Below are 23273 nucleotides of genomic sequence, written 5' to 3'. Positions count from 1 at the left end.
ACGGTGATTGGACTCGCCTGTGTAGACCGGGCTGGGATTGGTGCGAGGAGGGGCCAGAGCCATCGGGCACCTTGAGCCGAGGTGTCGGGGAGGCGGCGGCCGCCGAGAAGCCGGCCGAACTCGCAGCTCCTTTTCCCGCCGTCTGCGGTCCGCGAAGGGCCGGGTCGAGGGAAGGAGCGGGAGTCCCCCTCCCCACCTCATCACGCGGGGGCGGGGGAGGCGCTTGTCGCGTGTCCGGCGCAGGACCCTTGGGGCCGGAGGGGGGGCCGGGACGCGGGAGGGGGGGCGGGTAGTGGAGGAAGGGAGAGGTGCAGGGGTCCAGGAGTTGGCATCAGGACCAGCTCAGGATTTAGACCTGGAAGTGCTTCCGGGGCGGAGGACTTGGGGGGTGGCAGAGGAGGGCGTGGGTGCGTCTGGTATGGGATGCCATGCAAAGGAGGGGGCCCTCCTAAATAGATCCGTGGGTGGTTCCTTTGACTCTTCTATCATTTTGCCCTTTGCTTTGCCGAAGAGAGAGTCCCCATGGTCTCTGCTCAAATTCTGGAAACTTTCTCTTTGGGTGGGCTTAATCACCTACTACTTTATTATAGAACTACCCAGAGCCTTTCCTGATACTGGGCACAAACGTGGGGAATATGTCAGAAAACAGGAAGCCGCTGCTGGGCTTCGTGGGCAAACTCCCCAGTGGGACTGCACTTGGGAACTCAGGCAAGACTCACTGCCCTTTGTGCATGGGGCTTTTCAAAGCCCCCAGGCTCTTGCCTTGTTTGCACACAGTTTGCACCACGTGTCTGGAGCAGCTGGAACCCTACTCGGTAGTGGACATCCGAGGGGGCGACTCTGACACAAGCTCTGAGGGGTCAATATTCCAGGAACTCAAGCCACCCAGTCTGCAGCCCCAGATCGGCATCCTCTGTCCGGTATGTGACACTCAGGTGGACCTGCCCATGGGTGGAGTGAAGGCTTTAACCATAGACCACCTGGCCATGAATGACGTGATGCTGGAGAGTCTTCGTGGGGAAGGCCAGGGCCTGGTGTGTGACCTGTGCAGCGACAGGGAAGTGGAGAAGAGATGTCAGACCTGCAGAGCCAACCTCTGCCACTTCTGCTGCCAGGCTCATAGGTAAAGATGGGATACCCCACCTGGTGTAGCTTAAGAGCAGAATAAAAAAAAAAAAAAAAAAAAAAAAAAAAAGTGGTGTCAAGCCAGAAATCCCTTGTGAACAGATGGGAAGGAAAGCGCTCTCAAGTGCCATGTAAGGTCAAACAGCAATATATGCTGTGATAAATACTCTAGAATGGTAGTTAACTCCTGCACCCTTACATGATACCTGTAGTAATAGTGGAATCAAAGGTTTGCATAGTCCTTTTGCGGTTTGGGAAGCACGTTCACAGTTTCCTTGGGTCATTAATCGCTTTTTGTATAAAGGATAATGGTAGTGGGTGCTGGCTAAACAGAAGAATATAAGAGCATAGCCCCTGGCCTTGATCTCATTTGATGCCTTGCCGCTCTTATAGAAAAGCAGGCACTGTTTTCACTCCCATTTATTATTTGAGGAAACTGAAGCTCAACACTGTGATTTGCCAAGGTCCACCAGCTGGGAAGGAGTGCGTAACAGAACCGAATTTTACATCTAGGGCTTCTGCTGCATTCTGTGCTCTTTCTGCTAATCCACGCTGCCCTCCAAACAGCATAAGGTGCTATTTGGCGGCGCCCCACCTCAGCCTTTGCCTTGTACTACCTAGAGTCACTCGAGCTTGGTGAGGTGGGCCGGTAGGTGCTTGTTGGGGTGCAGATTTAGGTCTTTCGTGGCATTTGGTGAAGTTTGCCACATGGATCACCCTTTGTCCCTTGTCCACCTTCTCCCCCATTCCAGGGCATCAGAATAGAAAATAGCCATGATTTTAGGATTAGCTTAAAATAGTTTCTAAATTCTGCCTTCCATTTGTTTTCTGTCTCACCCACAGAACAAGTTAGTAGTCTTCAGTCTATTTTTAACTGGTAATTATGACTGCCTTGCTGCCAATCAAACAGCTGATCTTGTTTTCTCTACAGCCACGTTTCTGGTGCCAGAATAGGCATGTGAGCTCCAAGTTGATATAATGCTAACTGGGGGGATCGCTCAACAGTCATCAGGTTTTCTAGAGATTTCCTTGAAACTCCAGAAGGCTACAGAAAAGAGGAATTAAGAGAACTGTGATCCTACTGACCGCTGATTTCACTCTTTCTAATAATTTTGATGACTCGAGGAAAATTCTAGCTTGCTGCTTTGGGGTGATGGAGGCGCTGGTCATGGAAATGCTTTACCGAAATCTTAGGGAGCCTTAATGTCACGGCCAGCCAGACACTTTTTAATTGCCTAGGGTGTGCTGCTGTGTCCTCTTGCATAGTTTCTGTCTCCTGGTGCTGGGTTACCACCATGCTCTCACCTCTAGCTTGCTGAAGGAGCAGGCCATGGCTGTTGTTGAAACTTGCCAAATTCACTCTTCGGAGAAAGTTCCAGGACATAGCCTTAGTGTCGCAACCTTTGGCAGAGTCCCGTTCCAGGCCAGAGAGCCCTAGTCCACTATCGCTTTATTCAATATAGTAGCCCTTTCAAGTAGGTACTATCCCCCCTGGGACAGATGAGGAACTGGAATCAGAGAGGACCCTGTGGTTAGTAAGAGGTTAGAGCAAGGGACTGAACTCAGGTTTCTTTGACTTCAGCGCCCATGCTTTTGAAACTGCCCAACTGTTTCCCAACTGAATTGTCCCCTAATGTCCCGATCCTGGCTCTGTTTGCCCCTAGGCGGCAGAAGAAAACAACTTACCACACGGTGGTGGACCTAAAAGACTTGAAAGGCTACAGCAGGATCGGGAAGCCCATTCTGTGTCCCGTGCACCCTGCAGAGGAGCTGAGACTGTTCTGTGAGCTCTGTGACCGGCCCGTGTGCCGGGACTGCGTGGTGGGCGAGCACCGGGAGCACCCCTACGACTTCGCCAGCAACGTTATCCACAAGCACGGGGACTCCGTGCGGGAGCTTCTCAGAGGCACCCAGCCCCACGTGGAGGCCCTGGAGGAAGCCCTGGCACAGATCACAGAGATGAACAGTGCCCTCCAGAAGCGAGTGGAGGCTGTGGCAGCTGACGTGCGAACGTTCTCCGAGGGTTACGTCAAGGCCATTGAGGAGCACCGGGACAGGCTGCTGAAGCAGCTGGAAGACATCCGGGTCCAGAAGGAAAACTCCCTGCAGCTGCAGAAGGCACAGCTCGAGCAGCTGCTGGCGGACATGCGGACGGGCGTGGAGTTCACTGAGCACCTGCTGACCAGTGGCTCGGACTTGGAGATCCTCATCACCAAGGGGGTGGTAGTGGAACGGCTCACGAAGCTGAACAAAGTCGAATATAGTGCCCATCCTGGAGTGAACGATAAGATACGCTTCTCTCCTCAGCAGAGAGCAGGCCGGTGCCGTGGCTATGAAGTTTATGGGACCATCAATACGAAAGAGGTCGATCCAGCTAAATGTGTCCTTCAAGGAGAAGGTAGGAAGGCATTTGAGAGGGCAATGGATGGGGACATGGTGTTGAAAGAGGTACGGCTTTTTCAGCCGGGGCCTTCATCCAGCTAGGAAGAGCTTCCTCCTGACTGGTTTACCAAGGGAGAGAGCCATACCGGTCCGAAGGACAGCGACCCCTCCCTTGCCGTTTCTTTCTGTTTCCTTCTGGTCAGGGTATGGTGCGTAGCCCATACAGGGGTGAGGCTTGACCCTTTTCCAGTTGAGCAAAGTAGTAACTAGCAAGGACCTCAAGGAGCGTGCTATTTCTATCAGATGACAGAGGAGCCCGTGCCCGTAGAAGACGACAGGATAGGCCAGGGCGAAATCCTGCCTGCTCGGAGAGGAGACTGGCAGGCCCCAGAGTACTTGGATCTGGTTCTGAAGAGAGTTTCGGAGGAGTGAGGAAGACAGGGTTATAATGTACTTTCTTCTATGCCCTTTGTGGTTCATGTAAGTCACATCTCAGCATTGAAAAGATTATGATAAGCATTCCATTCAGTAGGGGGAGAAACAATTTCTTTTGACCATTCTGTCCCTAAAGGAGGCATGTCATTCAAACATATAGTTTAGAGATCGGTCCTGACAGCAAGACGGTACCGTAGGGGCAGGCTGACTCTGGCGCGGGAATTCTTAACTGTTTGGAGGTCACAGATCCCTTTGAGAATGAGCTCTCCCCAAGGAACAGCTATTACTTTGGGCACACCATTTCAGGAGATTCTTAGACCCTTCATAAGCCTCTCCAAAGACCACATGGTAGCTCATGAACCGCAGGTTAAGAAGCCGTGTTGCACCTGCTGGACCAGAGGCTGTAGCTACTGAATATTCCCCGCAGCACGCTGGCGGGAGTGCCGAAGATTCGAAGCTGATTAACCGACCCCCCTGCCTGTTCCAGCATGATCCACAGCTCAGGGAGAGCGGTTTGGGGGCTACTACCTTCTCTCACAGGGTCTAGAGCTTCTCTTCTCTGAATACGTAGGTCTGTCCTTAGGATTAGCTCCCTTAGGGCTGAGGTTCAGGTTCAGGATCCTGCGTGATCCAAGAGCAGCTACTGGCTGAGAGACAACCAGGCTCGCCAAGAGGGAGTGCCAAGAGGTATGCTCTAGGGGAAAGAGCCAGAAGAGAAGAAAAAGGAAGCAGGGCCATCACAGTAAACAGGAAGCACAACTGTTTGTTCTAAAGAGAAAAAGCAAGATGGTGTCTGATCTGGGGATGCAGTCACCAATGGTTGGCCTTTGAGATGAGGACTGAGTGTTTATCTTCTGCAGATCTCCACAGAGCCCGGGAGAAACAGACAGCCTCTTTCACCCTGCTTTGTAAGGATGCAGCAGGAGAGAGCATGGGCAGGGGAGGAGACAGCGTGCACGTCGCTGTAGTCCCCAAAGATAAGAAAGACAGGTTTGTATTACACAGTCAGGTGTCAGGGGTCATAGGGGGTGATGAAACTGGAAACTTGAGGCCCTTCCCAGTAGTGATAAAACTGCATGGTTAGATCCCACTCCCCTGACGCTGTTAAAAAATGTGATATGACCTGTTGGAGCAGATGTGTTTTCTTGTGTGGGTTTTATGCCAGTACTCAGTGCTCTGCCCTTCAGATTGTCTGAAAAATATTCTGTGTTGGACTGAATGGCCCCCTTCTCGAAATTCAGCCCCACTTTGCTACTACATTGTGCTGGGAGTGTATTTTTATGTCTCTGGAATCAGGAGAGAGGAGAGAGCGGGAGGGTACGACAGGAACCCCTCAAAGAACACAGTAACGCTTTCAAGGAACTCATCTGTACATCAGGTTGGATCAGCATTTATGCCGCTTCCCTTCTGCTGTAAAATTAATTTTTGAGACCAGTGGAAGAAGTGTCCTGCTGGGGGATATTTCAAATTAATGTCGGGTTGAATGGTGTAGAGTTTACACCCTACAGTAGCGGGCAGTTGCGGCGGGCTTGTGAGAGTGAGTGGTTATTGAACTCCATGTGCATTCAGTCCGGTCAGAACGCTGGTACAAGATAACAAGGACGGGACGTACTATGTCTCCTATACTCCCAAGGAGCCTGGCGTCTATACCGTGTTGGTCCGCGTCAAAGAGCAGCATGTGCAGGTAAGTGAGTGGGACCCACGTGTGTGCCTCCCTGGGCTCCTTTCCCCTTGGCTCCTCTCCCCTTGGCTCCTCTGGCTTCTACCATCTCAGGATGCGGGGACATGTCTCATAGGATCAGCTGTATGGAGGGGCCGACTAGAATTCTCTTTTTTACTCTGCTCACATTAGAAATGACCCAGACTTTGCTACTTTTAGCCTTACTAAAGGATGCTGGTGACCAGAAGAACCCTATCCCTACTGTACCTCCTGGCAGTTAGGCTTGCCTTTCATCATTCTCCCAGTTGGAGACTTCTTGATTTGGGAAAGATACCTCAGTCACAGCGGGCGGTCTGCCTGGGAACAAGTATACACATTCAAGCAATATAATCTAGCTCGGCATTTTCCAGCTTTCTTCGGACTGTGACCGGACGTACTGGAACTTACTGTAACGCAGTTTGGGAGAGTTAGGCCCTCTCCCCTCAACTGACCAGTCTTCTCTCTGCCTGGCCATCTGCCCGCGTCACTCTTCACATACGTGCTTAGCCATTACCAGGGTTACCACACGACCTCCGCAGCAAGGGTAACACCTTCTGGTTTAGAGATTACAAATTTTTAAAAATTGGGCAATACTCAGCATGTCCAACAGAATCTCAAGTAGTCACAGGTGTTCCCCGACCAGAAAGCAATACTGACAGGGACAATAAAATACCATAGTGTCGTGATATGTTGGGCCTGTGGCGTGTGCACCAGGAAGACTCCTATTCAGCAGCCACTTCCTGCCTGTCTAATGACGGCACGCTGGGGTGGGCCAGGTCCCTTTGCAGACATTCTCACACCTTTTTTCCAAACTGTTCAGGCATAGCGATCATTGTCCACTCGGACTGAGAAACAAACTTGCTGAAATACACAGTCCCTGTATAGCAGGATCAGAATTTGAACCCATTTCTTTGAACTCTGCTTTGTTTTTAAAACAGATCATAGGGGCACCTGGGTGGCTCAGTTGGTTAAGCGGCCAGCTTCAGCTCAGGTCATGATCTCGTGGTCCGTGAGTTCGAGCCCCACGTCGGGCTCTGTGCTGACAGCTCAGAGCCTGGAGACTATTTCAGATTCTGTGTTTCCCCCTCTCTCTCTGACCCTCCCCCGTTCATGCTCTCTCTCTTTCTCTTTGTCTCAAAAATAAATAAATGTTTAAAAAAAAAACCAGATCATAAACTAGGGGCGCCTGGGTGGCTCTGTCGGTTAAGCAACTGACTTCGTCTCAGGTCATGATCTTATGGTCTGTGAGTTCGAGCCCTGTGTTGGGCTTGGTGCTGACAGCTTGGAGCCTGGAGCCTGCTTCAGATTCTGTGTCTCCCTCTCTTTCTGCCCCTCTCCCCCTCCCCACTCTGTCTCTCTTTCAAAAACAAATAAAGATTAAAATAGATCATATACTCTTCAAGGGAAGAGAGATGGAACATTTGAAAGGCTTCTAAGGTGCCACGCTCCTCTGCTTGGTGCTTTTGCAGACAGCACAGTTCCCACCCAGGGGCAGGCACGTAAGCAACACTTATTAAATATTTGTGGTCTAACGTAGGATAGAAACTGGAGAGTGGAAGTTGTCCTTGAAGGAAAGGGGCAGGCAGGTAGGAGAGTTTCTAATTTGAGAATTACTCACCTCTCTCCCTTGCCTGTATCCTCATAGACCTAGACTAAGTGGATGGGTAAATGGATATGTCCAGGGGGGACGGGTGGAAGGAAGGGAGTGACGGCCCAGCCTCGGGGTTGCAGCACACCAACACCCCTCCGGGACAGAGAAGACCGTGACATCCGTGACGCAGGAGCACAGATTGGGTTTACTTGTGTATCAGGTGGGCCACGTGCCAGAAGTGCCACACACATTCCTCGACTCTCACGGCATCTGTACCTGGCGCCATCCAGCCGAGCACCCAGCTAGTTACCGTCCCTAGTCTGTTTCCCTGCCGTGGTCCCTGTCCTCCACGGCCAGGCCCTGGGACTCACACCGCATTTAGCACATGTGACACTCAGCACACCCCTGTTGACTCATAAGGTGCCGTTCTCTGCTCTTGGTCTAAACACTGAAGGGCTCACCATTCACTGTGACCGTGAGGAAAAGGCATCGCTCACACACAGGCGTGTTTCACTGCTGCACGTTCTGCTCCAGCGGAGGCCAGAAAACGGCTCGCTGTGCCTGTGGAGGCACCATGCCAGGTAAGGAGGCTCACTCTCCAAGTCCTGCCCCTGTGGGCCTGTCTCCCAGCAGTGGGGGTCACCTACCGCACAGCCACTAGGTTTAGGATGTTCAGACATAGGCTTTCTTGCTGGGAATATAATCTGTGCCTGTAAATATACCACAGTTCTAGAAGTTTCACTTAACGCTTCTTTATTCTGAAAAGTGAAATCGTAAGCTGAAAAGTTCGGAGTTCTTTTAGTTTTGATACAGTTCGCCAATCTTATGAGCCCTGTGCTCCTCCCCAGGACTTTTGATTTCCATCTGTACCCTTTCCCGCAGCCTGGCACTTAAAAACTATAAGTCTACTCTGTTCCTTTTAAAACCTTAAAGAAATTCCAAGCAAGGCAGGGATGGGGAGAAGGTCTGGCTCTTTCTTTGGGGCTAGGGGCATCAGCTCAGGCAAGAGATCTAATTATTTCTTTTAAAGTATTCTACTGTGTTTGTGCTCTGATGGTGGGCCTTAAGATGGGCTCAGGCACCGTTTTGCATAAACACTACAGGAACTACGTTCTTTTTTACTTCTGCCACTCTTCCCTTCTCTCTTATTTCAATTCTTTTTCAGTGAAAATCCAAACCAGCTTATCTCCTTGAGTTAGCAGAACGTTAAAACAACACTCTTCTTTTTTTAAAAAAAAATTTTTTTTTCAACGTTTATTTATTTTTGGGACAGAGAGAGACAGAGCATGAACGGGGGCGGGGCAGAGAGAGAGGGAGACACAGAATCGGAAACAGGCTCCAGGCTCCGAGCCATCAGCCCAGAGCCTGACGCGGGGCTCGAACTCACAGACCGCGAGATCGTGACCTGGCCGAAGTCGGACGCTTAACCGACTGCGCCACCAGGCGCCCCAAAACAACACTCTTCTTAGCACTTCGGCTAACTGACAGTCTTAACTGACTGTCTTCAGCCCTTGGGAGTCCTCCTGCTATGGAGGTGACAGTTTGTTCTCCTCACCGGGTTCTTACTAAACGTTTTCACATCCATGAGTCTAAACGTTGCCAGAAGCTTTAGTTTCCCTGGTGAACTTCTGGACTTCACTCTAATGGCTGTCTTCTGTCTCCTCTCTGAACCACCATGCAGGTGGGTACCTGGGCTGTGGCCACGGACACAAAGGTCACCCAGGCCGCCCGCACTGGTCATGCTGCGGGAAGTTTGCTGAGAAGTCGGAATGCACATGGACAGGTGGGGAGAGTGCACCAAGGAGTCTACTCAGGACCGTAGCCCTCTGATGCTTTCCTGGCTATGCGGTCAGCTTGTCCAAGCGGTGCCCAGCGCAACTTCAGATGACCAGAGGACCCCAGACGTTAATTCTGAAGAATCTGATAGAATTAAAAACAAAGTGCCTTGTCTTATACTCTCGAGTTCCAAGTCCTTTTTTGTCAGTTCCTCACTGATCATCTGTGTGGATGGCTGAGCACAAGGGACCAGCACATTTCTCTTCGTGGTGATTGGCAGTGTTCGCTCTTTTGTACGGGAACCAAGGGATCTGTGCAGTTGGAACTTCTATCATGGGGATGTTTAGTTCCTTACTTTTTTTGTTTTTGTTTTTAATGTTTGTTTATTTTTGAGAGAGAGAGACAAGGTGTGAGTGGGAGAGGGGCAGAGAGAGAGAGAGGGAGACACAGAATCTGAAGCAGGCTCCAGGCTCTGAGCTGTCCACACAGATCCCGAGGCAGGGCTCGAACCCACGAACCACGATACCATGACCTGAGCCGAAGTCGGACGCTTAACCAACTGAGCCACCCAGACGCCCCTAGTTCCTTACTTTTGAATGCGTAACTCTTTTCCTTCTCCCTGAGCCACATTTTTGCTATCTTCATCAAGGAATGAAAGCCTTTCATCATATCCACTTTTTGCTAGCGCACTCTACATGGATTATAATGTGGTCTTGCTGTTCAGGTGGAGGTCCCGGCTTGACCCGTACACCACGCTCATCTCGTACTCGTAAAGCCTGGATTGCTCTTTGGTCAAGGCCATACAAGTAGTAGGAAAATAAAGGAACAGTGTTGAAATACCACCTCATAAATTTATTGCAGTTCTACTCACGTCAGGCAAACTTGATACGTTCATCCTGCTCATATCCCTCAGCCCCGTGTCATTTAGAGAGGAGTCTTCACTTTTGTCCGAAAAGCTAGGGAGTTAACTAGAAGCTTTGAGTCCTACAGTGCACCTGCTTGGCTGTCAGAGAATTCTTGGAAGAGGAAGCACGCAGTGCCGGTGCCTCATCCCTGCCCAGGGCTTCACTGTATATATTTGGTGTTTCCTTCTGGACTCTTGATTTCTTACGTGGCAAAAACTCAGCATGTATTAAGTGTAATTACTGAAATCGGCACCGCAAGATCCATTAAGAAGTAGGTGACTCATTTGAGCAGTGAATTGGGTCAGGCAAAGGAAGTGAAGTTAGCAGATGAAACACACGACTGTCAGGTCGTCATGGAACACGTTCATTTCCTCCTTAGGGCTCACAGATAGGAGCTACGTCGGAGTCGTAAATCCAAAGGTGTTCACTATATTCTCATCCTTTTCTGGGAAGATTCCCCTCCATGCTCTCTAACCCACATCTCATCTTCCCAGAAGACACTGATGGCCCCATGACCCTCATGAAGTGTTAGCTACTTGCTTTTCCTCACTCCTTCCAACTGCTCCAACCAGAGCTCAGGTAGGTGCCCTGTTAGCTCATCATTGCTGCTTTCCGATCAGTGCTTCTCAGCCAGGCGTGACCTTGGGGACATTTGTCCTTGCTACAGCGGGGGCTGGTGCTCGCTCCTAGCATCTATTGGGTAGAAGTCAGGAACTGCTCAGTTTAGGACAGCTTTCTGCAACAAGGAAATATCCAGTCCAAACTGCTAATGGGCCGCTGTTGAGAAGCCCTGTTCCTGGCCATTACCGCTCTTTTTTTTAAAAAAGTGGCCCGCCTTGAAGCTGATGCCTTTCTATAACTGACTGCCCCTCCGTGGTTCAGCATCTACACAGCCCCACATCCCTCCTCGTTCCTTGAAGATTTTAGCACCTAGCTTGCTGCCGCTGCAGAACCAGAGTAATTCAGTATCCACACAGCCTTCTTAATTCCGTGACCCGTTCTCTGCCCTTGTTCCCCCTACCTCAGCCAGTCGGTCACCCCCCGGACCTGGCTGGATTCCAACTGCACCATCTGCAGAGTTTGAATTTCCAGCCTCCTGCGACCACAAGCTCCCATCTCTCTGGCTCACCCGCTGTAATAATCTGACTCTGCTCGGGAACCCACAACGCAGTGCCTCCACGTGCTTCCCACCGTTCCCCTCCTGCCCCCATGTGCCTTCCTTCATCCTCTCTCCGCTTAGATTCTCCAGACCATCATTACAACCTCTCCTGCCTGTGGGTCTCCCTGTCATTCGTGACAAAGCCCCCGCTTGGATCCGACTCTCCACCCAACCCTGCAGAAATGATCTTGGAGAAAAACACAAGAACACGAGGACTAGCCTCACTTTAAATCCACGACCACTAATTTCAGTGGGCCCTTAGCATCGCCCAGTTGCCTGACGACATCTCTCTAGTCTGTTCGCTCCCCCACCCTGAAAAGATGAAATTATTTCTTACTTTCTTCTCAAACTCCCCTTTCCACCCAACTTCCCCTCCCCACTCATGACCCGGCCTCCTATTTCACCAAGAAAACCAAAGGATTCAGAAGAGAATCCCCTACCTTCCCACCACATCTACGCATCTGCTGGTATTTGTGTCAAAAGCAAACCTCTATACACGTGGGGTCTGCACTAGACCCCACTCCCATCTCTCCAACCCAGGAACCTTGCTCCCAGAACTCCCCACTCTGCTCACTGCCCGTTTCAGAAAATAAACATGCTACAGTATTCCCCCGCCCCACTCTCCAAACAACAGGTTTCCCTTGATTTTTGTATTAGTCTGTTGGGGCTGCCATGACCAAAACCCGCAGACTGTGGGGCTCAAACAACAGAAATTTCTTTCTCCCATTTCTGGAGGCTGGAAGTCCAAGATGGAGGCCGGAAGTCCAAGATGGAGGCCCTTCTCCCTGGCTTGCAGATGACTGCTGCCTTGCCTCCATGCAGATACGTACATCCCTCATGTCTCCTTCTCTTCTTATAAGGACACCGGTCCTACTGAATTAGGGCCTGTACTTCTCACCCCATTTGACCTCAGTTATTTCCTTAAAGGCCCTGTCCCCAAATACTGTCACACTGGGGATTAGGGCTTCAACCTATGAATGGCAGGGGGCGGGGGGGGGGGCGCGGGCGCAAAATTCAGTCCATCAAATCTTTCATTACCCTGACAACCACTCCATTTTTCTGCTTCCCTTTTTAAAAACCTCGAAAATAATTGTTGTTTGCTATCCCTGCTTGTCCTTGCACCCTCTCTTAGATCTAACCCAGTCAGCCCTTCTTCCTCACCACTCCACTGAAAACACTTATCAAGGTCCCCAGTAATGTCCACATTACGGAATCCAATGATCAGTTCCCAATGTTTCCATCAACAGCATTTAACACAGCTGATCACTTTCCCCTCCTTGAAACGTTCTCTTCCCCTGGTTCCCGTGGCATCATTCTCCTTAATCGTCCATCTCACTGACTTTCCCTGACTTTTCATCTTTGCCAGTTCCTCCTCGTCTCCCCAAGCCCTACACATTGGACAGTCCAAAGGATCCGTTCTTGCATTTCCATTTCTTCCCCCTCCCTTGGCTATCTCATCCCCTGCTGACCTGCTAAATACCATTTAGACACTGGTAACTCCTACGTTTATCTCCTCCAAATTCCAAAGGATTATATCCAGTGGCTCACCCCCTCTACTTGGATGTATCACAGGCACCTCAAATTCCAGATGTCCACAGCAGAACCCCTAGTTTCCAGTTCTCACTTCCCACCTGCCTACACTGCCAACCTGCTTCTCCTGCAGTCTGTTCTGCCTCTTTAAAAGCAAAGCCCCAATCCATTCTTACAGGCGGTAGAGCCCATGGCCCTGCAAACATGCTTGACTCCCCTCTCGAGCACCATATCCAATCCATGGGCGAGTCCTTTTGGCTGTCCCTTCAAAATACACCCCCGGAGCACTGCTACTGTCCTGGTGTAAGACACCAAGATTCCTCCCCTGCCTTCCTCCCCTACTCATTTCCCTGCTTTCAACCCCCACCCCCTCCTGGGGCCTGTTCTCCCCTCAGGAGTCAGAGGGGTCCTTCTGAAATACCTTGGATTATGTCACTCTTCTGCTCAACACCCGCCAATGGCCTCCCATCTTACTCAGAACAAAGCCAGCGTTTACAGAGGCCTCTAAGAGCCTGCACCCCAGCTCCCTGCTCTTGTCTCATTTCCTACCCCCATCCTTCCGTCACTCTATTCCAGCCAGACCCACCTGCCCCGGGCTCCTCAAACTTCTCCAAGTAGTCTGTCTAGCAGCCTTTACAATCACTGCCCCTCCATCTGGAGTGCTCTTCTCACAGACACTTAATGATTCACTCTCTTTCTCCTCAGGTTTCTGCTCCTGTGTCAAACATCGCATCTGAGCAGTCTCTAGCTACCTTGGATAAGATAGCATCTCCCCACCCCAGGACTCTGTATCACCCTTATTCGGCGTCCTCACCACCTCACACACATACTCTACTTGTTTAATGTCTGTTCTCTCATATGACACTCGGCTCTGTGAAGACAGGGACTTGACATCATCGATTATATTGTCCCCATGTAGGACAGTTCCTGGCACACAGAAGAGGCTTAATCATTTTGTTGAATAAAGGTATCATTTGGTGCACGTTTTAGTTTGGATCTCCTTGTATCTGTTTCTACAAGCCACACTGCCCTTCCCCCAAACTCCAATATTTGTCATGTCACCAAATCCCACTTGGAAAAAAAAAATCGCAGCCTTCTCTCAAACCTGCTCTGTAGATTATATGCACCTTGGGAACCAGCCTTGAATTTTCCAATTACCTCAGACATCCAGGGGATAGCTTTGCCATGAAGAAGCCTGTTGTATTACATCATTTCTCCCTGTGTGTCTTTTAATGAATCAGATTTCAGAAGTCAGGATAAAAAGCTTACCATTCATTTCAGTTGGGAAAAGGGTCTGGTAATTGTATAACTCTACTATAGATGAAATTATATTGCAACAGAAATTTTCTAGGAGACATCCAGGTTCTGGCAAGTGCCCTCGCCTTTAAGCAATGTTAATAGTAACAATTCGGAAACAAACAGCATGACAGTTTGTGTGGGAGGTGGGGGGGGGGGGTGGCCTGTTCATTGGCCTGCGATACAACGGAGTCTAAACTCAATTCAGTTGCCCTGCCAGCAAAGTTAAGAGTAATCTGCAGAGCCCAAGATCCCCAAGGTGAGGAAAAAACAAAGTCTGAGGGTTTAGGAATTGTCCCCAGTGTAACAAAGTGCTTCGGAAATCACTCTGGAGTTGTGAGCGCTGAAGCATCAACCAGGTGCAGCGTTATGATGTTAAATTTGATCTGTGGTTTACTGGTAAGTAAAACGAGGGCCTCCGTCCCTTGGGACGCCCTAACAGGATAAACACGTTGGCTGCCTTAGATCATAAACACACACGTATACCTGTCAGCCCACCCACTCCAATCTCTAAAAAGCAACCGTCACTCAGCTTTCCTGCAGAGGACGTATCCCTGCCGAGTTTGTCTCAAGAGGTGGTCGGGTAAAGCGAATGCCAACTGACGCAGAATACAGAAAGAGGCATTTCACTCGGCCTTGTTAGCACCCACGTATGGATTTCAATTCCGTCATCACTTCCCTAGGCTTCCCTGACCGGTTCCTGTCCTAGCTCCTTGCTCTAAGCCCTCCCAGCTACCACCGCTCTCCACTGCACACCACTGTCCCTTCACAGCCGTATGTGATGTGATTAATGCCCGCCTCCCCTGTGAGACTGTAAGCCTCAGGGAGGACAGGGACTGTGTTGGCTTTTGCTTGCCCTTTTACTTTCAATGCCCGGCAGTGCCTGGCACACTTCACGTATATTTTGGAATGTATGAAGGACTGAGCAGTGGAAATAGTCTCTCCATCCTACCTTTTATACCTAATCTCTACCTACACTCAGATTAGCTAAGGATTCTGGGTAAAAAAGGACTCAAGCTAGTAAAGAGGTCATGTGACTGCAAGTCTGTCTCCCCTGTTTGCCCCCGAGGGGCCAGGCCCTAGGGGCCATTTCCTTCTCCATCCTGACCGACGGACTCTTGTGGCACTTTGTGCTATAAGGGATCCTAATTTCATGTTTATTTCTGCAAACATTTTCTTCTAGGTTACATGCTTAGGAATTCCAAGTTCTCATTATCATTCTTTGTGCCTGCAGCTATGCTTTTTACATTCCTCCTGCTTTTTCTCCGCGCTAGATGCTAGATGGCAAATAGCAGTGCAATACCCCACTTTGTAAACCCAATTCTCCCAAGGCATCATGGTCAACATCAAGATTCCAGACAACCGCAGAGGTCATACGGAACACCGGTGACTCCATGATTGTCCTATTAGTAGGGAAGAATCTGGCTTCGCCTTTGAGCCTTGGTGCAGGCCACTTCATCAGGCAAGAGAGAGAATCAGAGAGTAAACAAGTCAGGGTTCGTGTATAGCAATTCTAAGTCACACACACGAAACTGCTAGGGAAAAGGGCCATATTCCACAAAGATATCATCCTACCTATTGCTGGTCATAACGACTGCGTGGCAACAGGAGCTCTTGGTGGGATCTTCAGAGTCGTTGGTGGGATTTTTAAAGGGTTCAGGATTCCGTCCAGCCATGGCATGCACAATGCCCCCTTTTAAGATCAACGCTGCTAAAGAGAAGTCAAACTGTAAAGCTCCCATCAAGTCACATCTGTCACATAAGAAATACCTTGTAAGTTGGGTGCTCAGCAGTGTTGCCCTTTGGTGACAGATACTCACCATCTGGCTTTCAGCTGCACCCATGCTCCTGTCTTACTCTCACTCCCAGACCTGGTCCCACAGCGGTAACACTAGCACTTGTACGACACTTCCACAGCGTACAAAGCATTTAGTACATCGTTCTGTCCTTGCCCGAGTCCAGTAAGGTAGGCAGGCAGCCGTAAGAAGATAATCTGGCAGTAAGGGTGTCACATACAGAAGTCTGGTTGACACCGGCAGAACCCCAATTCGATCACTAGTATGGGATGCTGCCTGTTGCTAGAGGGTGTAGAGGCCCATCATGTCATGCCCAGGCCTTAAGAAACTGACTCACAGTGACTAAAATCAATGTGGACCTGAGAGGCACCAGAATGCTACTTAACATTAATCACAAGAAGTTTCTACTCCAGGACTAGGATGTAAGAATGCATGGTTTGGGGGGCACCCGGGGGGCTCAGTTGGTTAAGCATCCGACTTTGGCTCAGGCCACGGTCTCATGCTTCATGGGTTTGAGCCTTGGGTCAGGCTGTGCTGACAGTTCAGAGCCTGGAGCCTGCTTTGGGTTCTGTCGGTCTCTCTGACCCTCCCCCACTTATGCTCTGTGTCTCTCAAAAATAAATAAATATTAAAAAAAAAAAAAAAGAATGCATGGTTTGGTATATTCCATCCCATTGAAACAACATTCCAACTTTTTCTGTGTCTACTTCATGCCAATAGCATCTCACTAGTATAGGAATACTTACCCAGGACATAATTATATGGCTTTGCTAGCTTAGAATCACAAGGAACACTACAGAAACTGGTTAAGGTATCAGACGGGATCTTACAGATTACATGTCAGTGGGCTCTGAATACCTGAAGATTGTATGTTATAATCCCTGCATCCATCTCCAAACTAAAGCAAAAATGCTTGGCCCTTGGGGTGCCTGGGCAGCTCAGTCAAATGTCTGACTCTTCATTTTGGCTCAGGTCACAATCTCATGGTTCGTGAGATCGAGCCCTGCGTCAGGATCTACACTGTCAGCCTGCTTGGGATCCTCTCTCCCTCCCTGTCTCTCTACCCCTGTGTACCCAGCTCATGCCTGTGCACACGCTCTCTCTCAAATGCGTAAACCTCAAAGCTAACAGTGCCTCTGTCCTAAACAGTACTTGGAATGCATAGTGTTCCTCTAACAGGCCTTCACACTGACACGACTGCCTTCCATTTAGTCAGATGGGTTAGAGCGTATGTATTAGTTACTAAATTCCCAGTGGCACATAATGAGATGTTAATCCATACACCTTACAGATGACAGAGCTGAGGCGCCCAAGGAATCTGTAAATGGCCTAATACCAGACAATCAGCAGAGAGAGGAGCGGGGCTCTATGCATTCTCGCCAGCCTGGGAGCCATTGTTACTGGGGGCTGTATCTTTGCCTCGGTGTGTTGAACTTTTAACAAAACCTGCAAGAAAGGGCAATCTTACTTCCTTCATTTCCTGATCTCATCAGGGACCTCACTCTAGTTGCTGAGTTCTGAAAATAATACTCACCTTACAAACGGGGCAACCAAAGCGCAGAGAAGTTAATGATCTTGTACAGGGTTTATGCCCCCAGCTAAGACGAACCTGGAACTTGACTCAAGACTAAGTTCTACGCCAGAACGCTTCCTACCAGGCCGTGCTGTTTTTGCCTTTGTAGGCTTTTAGTCCTTGTCCTCAGCACCCTTGCTTACTCAGGCTCAGGTGCCTTGGTCCATACTGTGGCTGGGTCAACAAAGGGCTTCATCTCCTAACTCTAATTTAAATGAGGGCAATAGTTCTATCTAGGACAACCACAACCCTTTCTAGCAGAAATTACCAGACGTGTTTTGGAAATGATTGCTAATGGGAAGAAGGAAACATGGACAGTCTCTCCAAGTATACAAGTATCACGAGTTTATGCTAGATTACTCACTGCTATATGAACAACCCCAAAATCTCAGTGGCTTAAAAAAATACTATTTTCTGATCCTGTGACAATCCAGTGTGGGTGAGCAGGGGTGAGGGGTGGGGCACACATGGGGAAGACTTTGTTCCATTGAGGAAGTGACACTTGCTAGTCTGCCAAAGGGGTCCATGGGCCAGAAGTAGGATAAGAATCCCTGACCTAGAGGCTTCTCTAGGACTCTGTAGGTGTCCATCAGTTCCTTGCATCTGGTGGGCCGATGAGGGAAGAAACAGCTTGATGAGTCATTGAAGCTTGAGAGGGAGGTAAGAAATGACCCACATCACTTCTCTCCTCATTCCATTGTCTAGAACTCAGTAATACGGGCCCATGTGACTGCAGTGAAGACTGGGAAATGTGGTCTCTCTGGGTGTCCGGGAAGAAGAGGCTGGGTGAGCACACAGCATTATCTTTGCTACAGCGTCGGGCACACATTTATCGGGTTAAACCAACCGTCATACAAATACTAAAGGATATGATGGCAGAAATACTACCATGATCTAATACTAAGTGAGACTGTGATACAAAGTGCTCCAAATATTGTAAATCTGTAAAAATGCAAACACAGGCATACCTCGGATATTGCCGATTCGGTTCCAGACCGCCACAGTACAGCAAATATCACAGTAAAGTGAGTCAGACGAATTTCTTGGTTTCCCAGTGCATATAAAAATTATATTTACGCCATACTGTAGTCTGTTACATGTGCAACAGTATGTCTAAACGACATATATATTATATGTTAATTTAAAAATCTTTTATTGCTAAAAATGCTATCATCTGAACTTTCAGCGAGTCGGTGGAGGGTCTTGCCTTGACATGGATCGTGGTGTTGGCTGTGGCAACCTCTTAAGACAACAGTGAAATCTGTCGTAACTCACAAACAATTTGTCTGTAGCTTGTGATGCAGTGTGACCGCATCTTACCCACCGCAGGACTTCTTTCAGACTTGGAGTCCATCCTCTCAAACCCTGCTGATTTATCAAGTAAGTTTCTGGACTATTCTAAATCCTGTATTGTCATTTCGACAGTCCGCACAGCATCCTTACCAGGAGCAGATTCTATCTCAAGAAACCACTGTCTTTGCTCATCCATCAGAAGCAGCTCCTCATCTGTTCAAGTTTGATCATGAGATCCCAGCCATGCAAATATAAGGAAACGCCTGAAACATTGTTACCGAACTGTGACGCAGACAGGAAGTGAGCAAATGCTGTTGCCAAGAAATGCAGTATCCACAAGGCGCCATGAAGGGAGGTCTGCCTGTACTGTAAAAAACGACACATAGCAGGGACGCCTGGGTGGCTCAGTCGGTTGAGCGTCCGACTTCGGCTCAGGTCATGATCTCGTGGTCTGTGGGTTCGAGCCCCACATCGGGCTCTGTGCCGACAGCTCAGAGCCTGAAGCCTGCTTCGGGGTCTGTGTCTCCTTCTCTCTCTGCACCTCCCCTGCTTGCACTTGCTCACTCTCTCTCTCAAAAATACATAAACATTAAAAAAACACACACACACACATAGTCCATTTTATTTCACAAGTAGCACATGGTATCACAGTGACAGGAAACAGTGGAACAGCACTAGGTGAAACGATACCAAATACTGAATGCTGTGATGATGCCCATAACAGACACCTGCTCACGTACGAGGCACCTCCTTGGTCTCACGCCTGTGAGGGAGAACTGTTTGGTGGAGGCAGCTACAGAGGCATGGCCGCGGGGTCCCCTCTCTGCTCCGCCCAGGGACATGTTAAAAGGAGCAGCCTCACTGGCGGGAGAGGGACAGATGGCACGGAGCTGGGACACTGGTCCCCCCTGAGCTGAGAAGAGAAAGGCAACAGACGGCGTTTTGAGCTTTTACTGAAGCTTTCCTACAACTGTCCTGGCGTTGGTTCCCAAAATTCTTGAACTCTCAGGCATTTTCTTTTTTCTGAAGTAGTTCATTAGTTTCTCTGTCACTCTTAAATAAGTCGATTGATTAACCTGACTGACTCACCAATTAGTTAACATGGTAACTGAGGCTCGATGACGCCTCCTTCCAGGGAGGGCCTAGGGCCAAGGAGGGCTCGGAGGGTCACGTGTAGGTCGCTCTCCCAGATCCTAACACAAACCAACAGCAGCACTACCCTGAGCCCGGTAAACAGGAAGTTAGATGCCAAAAAGGACTTTGAGGTCAGCCAACGTGAGCTTCTTGACAGATTTTCCAGATCCCGATAGAACCTGTTTGGCCAAAGTTTTCTTTTTTTCTTGAAGGTGTAAGATCTTTTCTTCCACTGTTCCCTCACAAATAAACCTAAAAGAATAGATATGTAACAAACACCCAAAACAGCATATTTAATATAACACGTTCAAACTTCTACCCAAGGCTTTAGTTTTTTGTTTTTTTTTTTTTTAATTTTTTTTTTCAACGTTTATTTATTTTGGGGACAGAGAGAGACAGAGCATGAACGGGGGAGGGGCAGAGAGAGAGAGGGAGACACAGAATCGGAAACAGGCTCCAGGCTCTGAGCCATCAGCCCAGAGCCTGACGCGGGGCTCGAACTCACGGAGCGCGAGATCGTGACCTGGCTGAAGTCGGGCGCTTAACCGACTGCGCCACCCAGGCGCCCCAAGGCTTTAGTTTTTAAGATTTCTTCCTTTAAGTCTTCTCAGGTTTAGTTAAAAACTCCACGCTTAGAAGACCCAAACAACCTTGACTAAGTATGTGCCCATTTAAAATGATGTGACGTAAATTATTTTGCGTTTCTTTCTGAAGCTGAGGTAACTGAAAAAATGCCAAAATAAGCCAAAGATATCTCCATCCAAAACTGTAGAGATCAGCTTCCACCCAAAAAGCTCAATCTTGATCCAGTCAGAAGGCCTGAAAGCTTATCGAGTTTCTGCTAGGTGTATGTGTGCTGGTGTGAGTGCAGTGTCTCATTTCTTGGCTAATTCACACCGAACACAGGCTGTACAACCTGAAGAACTGCCACTGTTGTCATTCACTCGTTCGACACGCACTGATTCGGCATTTACAACATGCCAGGTGTGTAGGAATGGAGGGATGGGTATCTTGTGCTCTCAAAGAGCACACAAAGAAGAGAGACCTGAAAATAAACACGAGGCAGCTGGAAAGTGCTACAGAAATGTGCCCAGTGTGCACAAAGAGTAGAACATGGAGTGTCGGAGAAAGAGCAGGCTGTCCAGTCTGGCCAGGGCAAAAGTCAAAAGGACTCCGCCATGTTGTACCGCAATGGCAGAAGCTCAAGAGGATGGCAGGGACCACTTTGTGAGCGGCTTTGCGTGTCACGCTAAGAAATTTAGATTTGGAAGAGGGTAGTGGCAGTGCGGAGGGAAAGGAAGGGATGGTTGTAACAGACATTTAGAAAATGAAATTAATGGACTTGGTATGTGAAGAGAAAAAAGGGAGGAACATAGTCTGTGGCTCCAGAGTTGGATATTCACAAAGACAAGGAATTCAGAAGCATCAAGAGACATGAGGCTATGGTATCCCATTTCCGTCTGCGACATTCTGAGTGCCTGGAACACGTCACAGTACTTGCTACACAGTGAGTGCTCAACGGGTATTAGTTTTAGGAGTTAAATGAGACGAAAGCACGAGTGAATGAGTAGGTGCACACTCAGACTCAGACGTTTAGCACGGATTTGGGTATCTAGGTCTGATGTGTCGGAGAGCTTGGGAATGAGGACACAGACTGTGGGCTCCCTGGAGTAGACAGGATTATCAATGGAGGTGCATACAGGGTGAAGAGAGAGCTAAAGACAGGGAAAGCAGCATGTCGCTGTGTATGGCAGATTGTGGAATTCACTGATGGCCCTGACACGCACACATATACCTGGTACAGCACACAAGAACTTTTTGGCGTTATTTTTGCAAACAAGATTTTTTGGGATATTATTCTTTTAAGAACTCTTACGTTCTTTTCCACATGTCTGAAAGTATGTCAAAATAAAAGTTAAAAGCAAGAACTAAATAAATAAAGGGTGGGGAGGAGGATGCTCTCCCTAGCCTAATATGCAATCTTGCAGGGACCAACCCCAAGGGTACCCCCATATTGCTTGTGTTCCCTTCCGGACTGTGGGAACAAGGGAGGCCGTGCCTCACGGGCATCGTTAGTCAGGCGCTCACCAAATACTTTACGTTCTATGAAAACACCCCCCAAGAAAGACTTTCACAAAAGTAAAGCTTGGGAAGGGGCCTAGGTCCCGGGAGGCCTTGACTTACTTGTGCACAACAACGTCTTTCTGCTGCCCTACTCGGTAAATTCGGTCACAAGCCTGGTCTTCGAGTGATGGATTCCTGTTAGAAAAGAGGCAAAGCTCAGAGGTGCTGTCGCCCTGGGCTGGATGGGCAAGTGCCCTGGGGAGAGCCAGCCTGCAGCTGCTTCCGGAGAGTTCCGGAGCTACAGACGGTGATCACATTTTTAAAGGGTTGAGAAAAGCCCATAGAGAAGAACAAAGGACAGAGACTTATGTAGCCCACAAAGCCTAAAACAGTTACCATCGGGCCTAAAATATCTGCAGAGCAAGTTTGCAAATCCCTTGACCTATATGGTATGCTGCCCTCAGAAAGATTAGCTTCGAATATCTTCTCGCCCTCGAATGAGAAGCTCGGGTCAGTGTGCCGACAGAAACCCCACACCACCATCAGCTGACAACAGTTAAGTAACACAGGGGACGCCAATGCTCAATTTCGATCACTAACTAGCTGGAACCTCAACTTCAGATCGCTACCCGGGAACGTGAGGGCTGCCTAATGATCTTGAACACCGTGGGTTTTTTTTGTTTTTTTTTTTGTTTTTTTTAATTTTTTTTCAACGTTTATTTATTTTTGGGACAGAGAGAGACAGAGCATGAACGGGGGAGGGGCAGAGAGAGAGAGGGAGACACAGAATTGGAAACAGGCTCCAGGCTCTGAGCCATCAGCCCAGAGCCTGACGCGGGGCTCAGACTCACGGACCGCGAGATCGTGACCTGGCTAAAGTCAGACGCTCAACCGACTGCGCCACCCAGGCGCCCCTTGAACACCGTTTTTAACTTTCATATCCTAAGATTCAACTAAGGGAACTTAATTTCTTGTCTTCTTTATAGATTCTCACTATCAACTTCAAGCTAGTTTCTCATCTTTCCTCTTTGAAATCTTGGACAAGATTTCTCCATTTCAAAACACAGCCATGTATGTATTTACGTATGTACTCAAGATTTTATTTTTAGCGGCCCCTGGGTGGCTCAGTCGGCTAGGGGTCTGACTCTTGATTTTGGCTCAGGTCACGATCCCAGAATCATGGGATCAAGCCCTGCGTGGGGCTCCGTGCTCAGCATGGGGCCTGCTTAGGATTCTTTCTCTCTCTTCCTCAGCCCCTCTCCCTCACTTGCTCTCACTCACTCTCTAAAATTAAAAAAAAAAAAAAAAATTTAATACATTTTATTTTTAAGTACTCTCCACACCCACTGTGGGGTTCGAACTCATGACCCTGAGATCAAGAGTCGCACACTCCACCGACTGAGCCAGCCAGGCACCCCCAGAAATCAGCATTTAACTCCCACTCTGCTTTCCTCCCTCACATGTATCAGGGAGTCCCAAATAAGACCAAAACACATTCTCCCAGAAGATGATAAC

The 23273-nt window shown here is 49.0% G+C and overlaps 2 protein-coding genes and 1 long non-coding RNA gene across 7 annotated transcripts in view; 1 reads left to right on the top strand and 2 right to left on the bottom strand.

Moving 5' to 3' along the window:
• The first annotated feature begins 346 nt into the window (after positions 1–346).
• On the top strand, positions 347–13588 carry TRIM45 (tripartite motif containing 45). 3 transcript variants are annotated; one of them, XR_005788927.1, is made up of 6 exons: positions 347–1123; positions 2790–3523; positions 4803–4932; positions 5512–5626; positions 10293–10492; positions 13308–13588. XR_005788927.1 is itself a non-coding variant. In XM_040471435.1 (6 exons), exons 1-6 carry the CDS (start codon positions 636–638, stop codon positions 9060–9062), a joined length of 1743 nt encoding a protein of 580 aa, XP_040327369.1. In that variant the 5' UTR covers positions 347–635; the 3' UTR covers positions 9063–9187. The 3 variants fall into 3 exon arrangements, 2 of the variants coding, with proteins under 2 accessions (XP_040327369.1, XP_040327370.1); XM_040471435.1 differs by lacking the exons at positions 10293–10492; positions 13308–13588 and adding exons at positions 7687–7813; positions 8914–9187; XM_040471436.1 differs by lacking the exons at positions 10293–10492; positions 13308–13588 and adding exons at positions 7653–7813; positions 8914–9187.
• A 266-nt stretch (positions 13589–13854) lies between these two features.
• LOC121027782 (uncharacterized) lies at positions 13855–16178 on the bottom strand. Its single transcript, XR_005788932.1, has 2 exons — positions 15474–16178; positions 13855–15351 (listed from the first exon to the last, which is right to left on the bottom strand). It is a non-coding gene; the product is annotated as an uncharacterized LOC121027782 (long non-coding RNA).
• A 2989-nt stretch (positions 16179–19167) lies between these two features.
• Positions 19168–23273, bottom strand: part of TTF2 (transcription termination factor 2) — a 42358-nt gene continuing 38252 nt past the window's right edge. For 2 of the 3 annotated variants that reach the window (XM_040471429.1, XM_040471431.1), the window contains 2 exons: positions 21879–21953; positions 19168–19946 (listed from right to left, as the gene is read on the bottom strand). In XM_040471429.1, the coding sequence (XP_040327363.1) occupies positions 19802–19946; positions 21879–21953 (220 nt within the window). In that variant the 3' untranslated portion in view covers positions 19168–19801. The remainder of the gene's footprint in view (positions 19947–21878; positions 21954–23273) is intronic. The other variant, XM_040471430.1, reaches the window with a different exon arrangement.

Source organism: Herpailurus yagouaroundi, unplaced genomic scaffold, assembly GCF_014898765.1.
Source record: "Herpailurus yagouaroundi ecotype Mexico unplaced genomic scaffold, PumYag 77, whole genome shotgun sequence".
NCBI classification, from domain to species: domain Eukaryota; kingdom Metazoa; phylum Chordata; class Mammalia; order Carnivora; family Felidae; genus Herpailurus; species Herpailurus yagouaroundi.
Note: the sequence above shows the minus strand (reverse complement) of the source record. Positions and strands in the feature narration are given on the sequence as shown.

Coding starts and splice junctions, on each gene's coding strand:
- TRIM45 (XM_040471435.1), top strand. CDS start 636: ATGTCAGAAAACAGGAAGCCGCTGCTGGGCTTCGTGGGCAAACTCCCC. Junction 4,933..5,511: donor CCCAAAGATAAGAAAGACAG/GTTTGTATTACA, acceptor ATGTGCATTCAG/TCCGGTCAGAACGCTGGTAC. Junction 5,627..7,686: donor TCAAAGAGCAGCATGTGCAG/GTAAGTGAGTGG, acceptor TAAACACTGAAG/GGCTCACCATTCACTGTGAC.